Source organism: Oryzias latipes, chromosome 4, assembly GCF_002234675.1.
Source record: "Oryzias latipes chromosome 4, ASM223467v1".
NCBI classification, from domain to species: Eukaryota; Metazoa; Chordata; class Actinopteri; order Beloniformes; family Adrianichthyidae; genus Oryzias; species Oryzias latipes.
The window spans coordinates 28,236,127-28,247,382 of NC_019862.2; the positions used below are offsets into that span (position 1 = coordinate 28,236,127).

At 38.9% G+C, this 11,256-nt stretch overlaps 1 protein-coding gene across 1 annotated transcript; it reads left to right on the plus strand.

The window, feature by feature from the left end:
- Positions 1-3,849: 3,849 nt before the first annotated feature.
- On the plus strand, positions 3,850-11,256 carry LOC101168615 (PI-PLC X domain-containing protein 1). Its single transcript, XM_004068389.4, has 6 exons — positions 3,850-4,923; positions 5,664-5,806; positions 5,892-6,020; positions 6,983-7,138; positions 9,639-9,819; positions 9,906-11,256. Exons 1-6 carry the CDS (start codon positions 4,800-4,802, stop codon positions 10,148-10,150), a joined length of 978 nt encoding a protein of 325 aa, XP_004068437.1. The 5' UTR covers positions 3,850-4,799; the 3' UTR covers positions 10,151-11,256.

Sequence of the window (11,256 nt, forward strand, 5' to 3'; positions counted from 1 at the left end):
AAACTTAATTACTCCTCTCGTTAGTTAACTTTTCTCATATTACAAGAAAAAATAATTACTAACACATTTTACTGCTAAGATTTCTTAAAGGGATTTAAAAAAATTGGCTTTAAAATAAAAGGTGATCAACTTGGTCACCCTGTAGATGTGAGACCAAGATTGAACACTAGAGGGCAGCATTGTCTTAGATTCAAAAACTTCTCGAAATGAGCATATCAAAGGAGCCCTGGACATGACATTAAAACAACAAAAGACAAATATTGTTCCATCAAATTAATAATTTGTGGTCATGTATTAATATTTTGGGCGCTCAAATTGAATTTAGTTAGTAGTAGTTATAGTACAAATAAGTATGTCACTAACACAAATTAGAATTCTATTAGCATTTTGTGTGCATGAATTAGTATTTTGTACTCACAAATAAACTATTTGTGCACAAATGAGCATTTTGTGGGCACCAATTGGCATGTTGTGCACACAAATTATATTATTTTGTGCTCACAATATAGTGTTTTGTGCAAAAAGAATCATAGTTTTGTGCACACAAATAAGTGCTTTGTTCACAAACATCTGCATTTTGTGACCACAAATTAGTAGTAGGAGCGGAAGATACTAAAATACTAGTTTGTTTGCACAAAATGCTAATAAAAATGCCAATTAATGGCCACGAAATATAATTTGCACCCACAAGTATTAATGCATGGTAATCTTTTTTTTTCCCCAATGTCATGTCCATGGCTCTATACATATTAAAGCTTTGTCAAGATATAGCATTTTTTCTGTAAACCATCTCCGCCTCCCAGCTCTCAGTGAAGAAGGATGAACAGTAGCAGGAATATTTATTTTGCTCCCAAAGCATTTTGTCTGCAGCACCTCACTGGTTAAAGCTGTTTCAGACTTTATTGACCTGCTGATGCGGATAAAAGGACCAGAAAAACCAAACCACCAGTTTCTTACTGGAACTAAAGACTTTGATTTTTTTGTAATTTAGAGGTCACTGGATCATAGCTTTCATTAAGGATTATAAATCTTTAAAAGTTTTTGATGGGAAATAAAACTATTGTAAGCTAAATATCCATGTGTGGTACAACTTTCTGTTTTTCTTTATCTCCTTAAGCAAGTTATATTTAAGCGAATGACTAAAAGAAAAATAGAAAAAAGTGATTGGATTCCGCACAGCCACATCACAACTTTTAATGGTTGTGATGGTATGTTTAATGTCAGCTATAAATCAACATTTAGGTGAGTGATTTAGCATTTAGGCCATGCCTGGTCCGTACAACGCGCACATCCGCAATAATTAATTCATGTAGTTGCTAAAATCTGCGCCACACAGAGAGACCACCTTCAACAGATTATCTGCAGTTTACGACCTTTAAACGTGACGCTTCTTTTTTAGCGTGTAATCAATTAAATATTGGAGCATACATTATTTTAGAAACAGGTTGTACTTTTTCCCGTTTAAAAAATGCATTTTCCAAAAAACAACAACATTGTAAATACATTTTCTCCTTTTCACAATCCTTTTTGCATTTTTAGAGTTCTTGAAAACTAAAATGTGAGTTTTTTTATATACTATAATAATTATATTTCTAAATAAAGTATTAAACTTCATAAAGAGCTAACGGGCAGTTATTTATGCTCTTAGAACAGTAGTTTAAATTAGTTTTCTCCACAATCTTCAGTGCAAAAATACAAATACTCTGTTTCTGACTGCATTCATTAATACTGGTAAACCTTAAAATACCCTTTTTTTTTAATTTATGCAATTTCTAGTTAACACACTCCCCACACAGACACCACAAACTCCTCAGATTTTGAGGATTTCTTTCAACATTTTAAATTACTTTCCAGAGTTCTGGACAAACATCTTCAAAAAACATCCAGGAGAGGACAAAGAGATGAATTCATTTTGAGATTAAACATGATTAGAGACTCCTCCTCCTGCTCTGCCATGTTTTCACAGATAATCCGCAATAACCTATAACACATTTTGTCAAAAGTCTTTTGTTTTACAAATGAAATGAACAGAGATCCTCTGAGCAGGGGTCTGCAACCTTTCATGCTAAAAGAGCCGTTTGGTCCAGTTTCTTATTGACCAAAACATAGAAAAAGCAGAAAAAGTCCCAAAGTTTACTGTTTGGAAAAATACACGTCATTTATATTTTTCTAGCAATTACTTAATTATAAAATGTAGCTTTTACATTAATTGAATTATTACAGTGTTATATTTTTTGTATATTATAAAGCACTTTTCTTTTATGTACATTGTAGTACAAACAAGATCCTTTGAAAATAAAATACACCTGTTCCAACTGAGGTCCTCCTGCTGCAGCAGATTAACCTGAAAGAAAAAATGAAGGAAAGTCAGGAAAAATGTAATTTTCTATGATTATAACTTTGGTGCACTGTCATTTCTTAGGAGTTGTGGTTAATGGATGTTAGAACATTGAGCAACCAGTTGCTTGGCAGTTAGCCTTGATTGTGGGTTTTACTCCACATTCTCTGCATGGAACCCCTCTGAGCGGGATTACTTGAGTAGCAGCATTCTAACAGACTCTTGTTCTCACATCTAGTTCATTTCCGTCTGGTTCCAGTTCCAGTTCCAGTTCCAGTTGCTCTGGTTCCCCAGCATCTGATGCAGAGCTCGTTTGGCCGGGCGACATCTGAGCTGAAATCAATTGGATCTTAAATTGTCATAGGTTTTTGAGGCCTTTTGATTTCAATGTTTAGTCAGCAGGGGAGCAAGTTATTTTAAAAATACATCACCTCATTAAAAAAATAAACATAAAGGTCAAAACTAAAAAAATCTATTACTTATTAAGAACATTAGTATTTTCCTTAAAACCAATTAGCCATAATAGAGGGATTACAGAGCCATATGTGGCTCCAGGGCCTCAGATAGAAGATTCCTCCTCTAGGGTATGGAAGCGATTATGTAGGATAAATAAAATGCAAAGTCAAAACCAGAAATGCTTTTTCATTTTCAAAATGAAAAAGCATTTTTTGATTCAAAAATATAATGAAAAAGCAAACCACCAAAATGCTTTTTCATTTCCTTCCTCAACACCGCTTATTCTGTCACTTAATTAAAATTAAAATTAAAATGGTATTTGACATTTCATTTTCAAGACGTTCTCTGGTAAATGTGTAGCATAATTCATTTAGAAATGTCTAATTTGACATTCAAAATGGATTAATAGAAATGCTTTTTAATTTTCAAAATGAAGCTGCATTTTTTGACTCAAAATTAAAAAGAAAAAGCAATACTTCAAAATGCAGAACGCATCACTGTAAGGGTGGGGTCATTTAAGATAGCACAAGGGTTAAAAAGCATTTCTGTTAATCCATTTTAATTGTCAAATTAGACATTTCTAAATGAATTATGCTACACATTTACCAGGGACTTTTTTGAAAATGAAATGTCAAATACTATTTTATTTATCATTTTAATTAAGTGACAGAAAAAGCTGTGTTGAAGTATAAAATGATAAAGCATTTTGAAGTATTGCTTTTTCTTTTTAATTTTGAGTAAAAAATGCAGCTTCATTTTGAAAATTAAAAAGCATTTCTATTAATCCATTTTGAATGTCAAATTAGACATTTCTAAATGAATTATGCTACACATTTACCAGAGAACGTCTTGAAAATGAAATGTCAAATACCATTTTAATTTTAATTAAGTGACAGAATAAGCTGTGTTGAGGAAGGAAATGAAAAAGCATTTTGGTGGTTTGCTTTTTCATTATATTTTTGAGTCAAAAAATGCTTTTTCATTTGACTTTGCTTTTTATTTATGCTACATAATCGCTTCCATACTAGGGGGTTCAAACACGGATTTTTAAATTAAAGGTGAAAACTAAATTGTCCGACTTTACTTGAACGCAAACATCAGGGGGCGGCTTTGTTACTGTTACTGTTCATTAAAGTTTTTTGGCAAATAATTCCTAATGATTTTGTTATTGAAATGTGTTTGCATTTTTTTTTCCAAGTTTCTCTCTAAAGTATAAAACTTTACCTGAAACCGTTGTTAGTTATGCTGTTAGCCGCCATGCTAACACGAACGTGGTGTGTTTGAGGTCCCGTCTGAAATCTGGGCTCTCAGCAGGTGTTTTACTCTCGCGGATGAGAAACCCCCTACCGTGCAGGAAGATGTGCCGGTGTGTTCGAACGCGTCCGGCATCCGGAAGCGGAGCAGCAGCAGCTCCTCCCCGCTGGCAGTGAAGTTTCTGGGGCTCTTTAAGAAGAGACCGGCTGTGTGTGTGTGCGGATCTGACTGTCAGCCGGCGCAGTGCCGCCCTCCTCGCGCATCCTGGCCGCTGCTACTTCGGGCGCAGCGCAGCTCCGCGGCGCCTCGGCACGGATCGCCCGTGTTGGGTGGAATTGCCCTCGTCCCGTCCCTCGCCGCCATCGCGGCTTTACTTGCAGGCGTGGAGGTTATCGGGACACCGGCGCGGTCATTTCCTCATCACGTCATGTATGTGTTGACTCTGCACAAATGACTTTTGCCGCTCTGGCCGGGATGGGAAGCCTCTACCAGCCGCACCGCTCTGTGTCTGTTTCTCCGCACCGCAGCCCCGCTTTTTGCCGGTCGCTTCGGTTCCGCCGGTCAGAAGGACTTTGATCAAATGAAGGACCTCTCCTCACACGTGACTGTGCCAGCAGAGCGAAGTTTCCATTGTGTTTCTGTCCGGTTGTTCGGGACCCGACCCCCTCTCCCCGGAAACCCCCGTGATCTGTAATTACAGCTCGATTCCAGCCGGACGCACTGACCGTGGGACTGTGTGTCAGAGCCCGGCATGTCGTCGGTGGTGGTGTCCGGGCGGAGTGAGCTGAGTCTGGGAGAGCTGCCCATGGAGGGATGGATGTCTCACCTGCCATGCGCGCTGTGGGACATCCCGCTGTACCACCTGGCCATCCCGGGTAGGCTGGCTTCTGTTCCGCTCAAATCCTGCGTTTTGGCGCACAGGAACACTAAGCGGTGAAAAGGCGCAGTGTTCCAAAAATCTTTCCTGGGGTGGCCACAAATAAATATATGGAAGCTACAAGCTGTATAATCAACGCACAATCGAATCTAATTTTAATTAAAATCAAATTAGGTGGGAAAAAAAGCTTTTGCGCACCTTTTTTTATGTTCTCTATAGATTTTAAGAGAAGTTATGTCACGAAAATATGTTCTCAAAGTTCACTTGTCAAAATTGCTTTTAAATATGTCGTTTTATCAGCTGTAGTTACTAATTATTTGTATTCTTTGTTGATGCTCACTCCAATGAAAATAACGTTTTTGGTGAGTTTTTCCCCCACATTTTCTTGTGCCATATTTCTTATGATGGAGAACATTTCTAAAGAATATTAAGCTTAAAATTGCATTTCAGTGTAACTCTTCATATTTTTGTGAATCAGGAGCAAGCCGACAGCTTTTTTTTATTTTGGCTAAAAACAGATTAATCGTGATTAAAAGACCACTGGGAACACGTGGAGTGGGACCACAATTGAGTGCAGGGTTTAAGTGGTTATAGCTGTATTGATGCTCCCCTTCTAGGTGCAGCGGGGGGGTGGGGGGGGGGGTGTTGCATACTATTTCATTTATTTAGAATTAAACTTAATCTGCAGCAGCTACAGTGCTGCATTGGTGACACCTGTGTTACCTGTACCCCGTTCAGGCAGCCACAACGCCATAACCTACTGTCTGGATATGAATGACAGATCTCCTGTGGACCCAATGCAGCCAGACATGCTGCAGAAGCTGGACAAGTACATGAAGCCTCTTATTCGCCCTTTTGTGTACAAGTGGTCTATAACACAGGTACTGGCTCTTCCTGATGGCACAAGACTAAGACAACTGTGGCTCCACTGATTAAACAGAAAATGCTGTTCCTGTGTGAGTCCAGGAGTACACCATAAAGCAGCAGCTGGACTGCGGGGTCCGATACTGTGACCTGAGGATCGCACACAGGCCCAACGACAGCTCCACCGATCTGTACTTCTACCACGGCGTCTACACCACACTCACCGTGGAGGTGAGGCATGAAGACACAGATTTCGAAGTTTGGAAACGAATGGTATCAATTCAGATTTCAGTACGATTTCAGCTTTTAAGGCACGACCCCAGAGATCCAAATTCAAATGGAAAATGGTGTATACTAAAGCGCTTTTCTATCTTCTTCAAAGGCCTAAAGCGCTGTACAGTCACAGTCCCATTCACACACACATTCATACACACATTCACACACACATTCACAAACTCCGCTGCCAAACACTGGCGCCAACCTCCCACCAGCCACCACCAACCTTCATGGCCTAAGACATAAATATATCTTTTCTTAATGAGCACAATCTTCCTTTTCACAATTAATGGAATTAATGGACGTCACTTGAAGCTGGAAAAACCACACAATGCTCATCTTGTTGGGACTGAACTTGGTGAATGCTTTTAGTGTAAGGTGCAATTTTGGGCAGGATCAGGATTTGAATTAATATTTTTACTTTTTTTCTGGGGTTATGCATCTTCTGATAGCCAAGGGGTACATTTGTATAAACCCCTTCTGTCTTTTTTAAAAATGTATTTATTACATTTTATGTTTATTTTTTTAAGGGGGGAGAAGGAGGGAAAAAGTGTGAAAAAGAAAATTAAAGAGGGAGAGTAGAATGAAAAAAGAGGGAGAGAGAATAAGTGAATACAAGTGCCAAGCTGCTAATTTAAGTCGATTATGATTTTAAGCTTCATAACGTTTATACTAGATCTGCTAGAAAGACAAATGTTACATCCAAGAGGGAAATTCTGACACAATAATTGTACATTTTCTTTGTGCTCCTCAAAAGCAGGATGAGTACTAAGTATTGCATATTTACACTTTTTTCTTTATTCTCACAATTGTACTTATTTCAAAAAAGGACCCTGTTTCCACATTCATTTGATGCTTTTTGGCAGAATAACACTTGGTGGTTCCAATATGAACTCAAACTTTTGTTTTTCTGGCAGACTGTCCTGATGGAGATAAACGAGTGGCTGGATGCTCATCCTAAAGAAGTGGTGATACTGTCGTTCAGTCACTTCCTCGGCCTGAGCCAGGAGCTCCATGTGCAGCTGATTACAACCATTCGCAGCATTTTCTCTGCCAAACTCTGCCCCGAAATGGTACGGCTGGTACGCTTTATCAAGAGTGTGTTCCTTATTTTTTAGTATAAGCACATCAACTCAAAACTGTAGCATGGTCTGGCATGTCTGTATTGGCGAAACTTTAGTCGGATGCTGAGTCAAACTTCATACAGGATAAATCAACTGGAGGCTGCATTCAAACACATTTACTACCATAGTCATGAGTCCAGCTCTGCTGCAGTCATTGAGAGTTTTATCTTGATCTGCTTTTAATTTGGAATCAGAATTTACTGACAAAGCATTTGTCCTTTTAGTCCTACACATTTAGTTTATATATGGCCGAAGCCCAAATCAAACACTTTAAGACTAAAACAGAAACTAAAACCACCAAAAAAGGGACAATACAGTCGTTTTTATACAAAAATGTTAGAATCAAACTGAATTGTAGTGGTGGTTGAAGCTAATAAAACCGACCACTGGAATCACCATAAAGCAAAACCAGCATCCGTTTTTAGATAAAGCCCCATAACAGAAAGTGAAATGAAAAACTGCATTTAAAAGCCTCTGGCTCTGTCAGGATTGGCAGACATTCAGACAGTTTGTCACAAAAATGCACACAAGTGCATTCAGTCTAAGTGCAGATAGTGCATCTTTTTCAAACAGTTGGCATTTGAGGTCAAAGTAACATCTGTGCTCTGTGGATGCTCCAGCTGCTGCACGACAGGTGAATATCCTCATCACCTCTTTGAGAAAGATCGCAGCAGATCGTGAGCTCAATGCCAGTTTTCCCCAAAAGTGTAGGCTGACTTTCTTGCTTACCAAGACACACTGACTTCTGGGACAAACCTTTGGTTTTGTTTCAGTTCAGTTTCACCTACAGAGTTGGACACAAGTGCATGAAGACACGCACAACCCTAGGTTGGAGGGAAGTGCATTAAGTTCTTATTTTTTCAGAAGAAACAAGATCAAAACCTTCTTGGTCTGAGTTACCTATACTGGGTGTAACCCGCTTTGCACAACGTCCACACCTTTTTACTTAACCCGTTGGCTCCCAGGTTTACCGACAGAACGCAAACAAAGCAGGAAATCAACACAATGGTTAGTCATGCTGAGACAAGACTCGAACAATGTCTTCCCCCTGACTTTGGAAAACAAAAGCTCTGACAATCTGAAGAAAAGAGTCAATGTGGGTTAACAGGCTCTCAGGTTCTTTGATCTGTGGCTTGCTGCACGTCACACCTACAATCTTTTTTAAATGACGTTTTTTCGTTTGCCCCTGATTCACAACAATCTGAATAAATAAAAACCCAGAGATGCAATTTTAAGCTTAGTTTTCTCAATATATCATTAGAAAAATTCCACAAGAACACATTTAAAACACTGCCAACACAATTTTCATTTAAGTGGGTCTTTAAGCTTATGTCACACCTTGAATGAAAATCAATTTCTTTTTTTGTGCTGCAAAAAAACAAAAAAAAAAAACCCACAGAAACAGTTGGCTGTAATGGAGGCTGTTTTTTCTATATTAGTGTAAATGTTTTTTACAGTTGGGAAAGATATGAAATTAGGTGTCTTGCAGTGACGTGCGGTGAGGTTGATGGCTGGTGAGGCATTGAATCCTCTAGAGTCAGATTTACAACGAAAGAAAGAAATATTTCATTTATAAATTTATTATTAATAATTAATAATTTATAAATTATTAATATGTACTGTAAACAAATTAAAGTATACAGATGTGTTCAGCACAAATTTGACCCTCAGTAACTAATTCTGGTATTTTTCCAACTTCAAATTCTGCTGCTTTAATCAGTGTTATCAAATGTTGGCTGTGAAAATGATCATAAAAATAAAAGAAATGATTTTACATGATATTACATTTTATCACCACTGACTCCCATGTTATTTTAAAAAAACAAACATTGAAAAACATGTTTGACCTTACTTTTTGAGTCATTGCGCCGATATTTTCCTTTATTTTATTTGAGTTTCTCCCTCTCAATGGATAAAGACATCCTAAGTCTGTTTCTACGGCAGCAGTGTAACTTCAAAGTAGCTGTCAGCTCACGTCTGCCTCCAGCTGGTGAGGCATGCTTCAGCTGAAGCCTTTTCTGCGGGCCTACAGCAGTGTTTTGAGCGCACGTCTCTGTTAGCATTGAGTCCTGCCGTCAGAGATGAGGCACAGCGCTCCCGAGCCTCACCCGGAGTTTCCACTCCATCTGTGATCGCGCAATACTCAAATTGGGCGATTTTAACGTCAGAAACTGTGAAAACGTGTTGAGTTGACTGAAAATGTATATTTAACACAGATCTGTGGAAAATAATATTTACTTAATTTACATTTTTCTATTTTATCACGATTATGATTTTGCCTCACCTGACCGCACGTCACTGGTGTCTTGCAACGACTGTCAAGCCTGAGATTTGAACTCCTGATCAACCAGATAAACAAATGACCGCTCACCCACTGAGGTACAACCTCAGCTAAAACTGTCCAGGTTATAAAGGAAAAAGCTAAACAGATGAATCTCCTTTGTTTCAGGAGGAGTTAACTCTTCGAAAGTTGTGGACTTTGGGTTACCAGGTGATTGTGTCGTATGAACACAGCATAGTCAGCTCTCACAGCGACTTGTGGCCTCACATTCCGTACTGGTGGGCCAACAAATGCAAAGCAGAGGCTCTCATCGAGGAGTTTGAACGCAGGAAACAGCAGGGAAGACCAGGTAATCAGCTGACAACTGCATTTTCAAAGGAAACAACTATACAGCAGTGCAAAACCAATCTGATGTGCATTTGTGTGTTTTCCTAGGAGGTCTCTTTGTCACAGGAATTAATCTGACAGAGGATCTGAAGTACATCTGCACGCACCCCACAGAGTCTCTGAAGGACGTGGTGCTGTCCACGTATCCCACCCTGCTCAGCTGGCTCCGAGAACAGACTCCCGGCTTCAGAGTGGGCTCCCTCAACATCATTGCCGGGGACTTCGTCACCGAGAGCCACTTTGTACCAACTGTCGTCTCGCTCAATGAGAAACTCCTAAAATGGCCCTTATGACCTCTCGCCAGCGAGGCGGGCGCCATTGTTCTGCAATACGAGGGAGTAGCAGCATGAAAGTCGCACAAGTCTTTTTTAAGAGTAGCTTGAAAATACTTTAGCACCTAAATTATTCATATAAGCAACAAAAGCACTTGCTGAAGGCAACAACTGATTTACTTTTGTCTTAAAGTTGATGGGCTATTTTTTTTGAGAAGGTTCTACCTGCACTTATGTTTATTTCTCTCATTCTGCAAAGTACTGTAGCAGTTTATAGCAAGTCTGCTAGGTGCCCAGTTTTCGTTTATGCTCACTAAAGCAAAAATGTGCTACCACATTCAACTAAACAAAGGCATTTTGAGATGAATAAGCACAAAACATGATAGTCAGTGAGCACATGTGACTTTAAAGCAGAGAAAAAAGCTTTTAGATTTTAGCAGACGCTTGAACTGTGTGCTCATTTCTAACACCTAATGCAATGACCTTAGTGAATGTAGAAAACGTAGCAGAAAATATGCAAAATGCATGGAGAACTTGTTTGCATGAACTCAGTAATCAATGGCTTTGAGTTGAACTAAAATTGCACCTTTGTGCCTGTGACAATGAGCCTTTCTGATAAACAGGAACACTTTTGCATTAAGTTGTCAATCACCAATTTTTTAACTTCAAGACAGTTGGCAAACTGTCAATCATCATGCAGCGCCCAAAGGTTTGCATGGACGTCCGAACGGGTTAACCCAGACGTTTGTTCCCTTTACTTCCACTACTTCATTTCATTTTTCCCGTTTTTTAAAAAATATATATTTTTCCTTCTTCTGTTTGCATGGTGATGCTGCTGTGGGGAAAAAAAAGCTTTTCTGAGATTAGTCTGGAAAAAAAATGCCAACAGTAAACAAAGATTATTTCACTATCAGTCATTCATGAGAAGAAATGAAAGATTTTTGCCTGCCACTTCCTAAAACCAAGAATGCACTGCTTGTTGTAAAACAATTAGAAGGAAGAGATTAAATGGTACAGAAAAGTCCAGCTAACATCAAACATTCAAGCAGCGGGATTATGTAACGTTCAGCAACCTACTGTCACTTGCATCATACGAACAGAAATAAAGTTTGTTGATTTTTCCATCA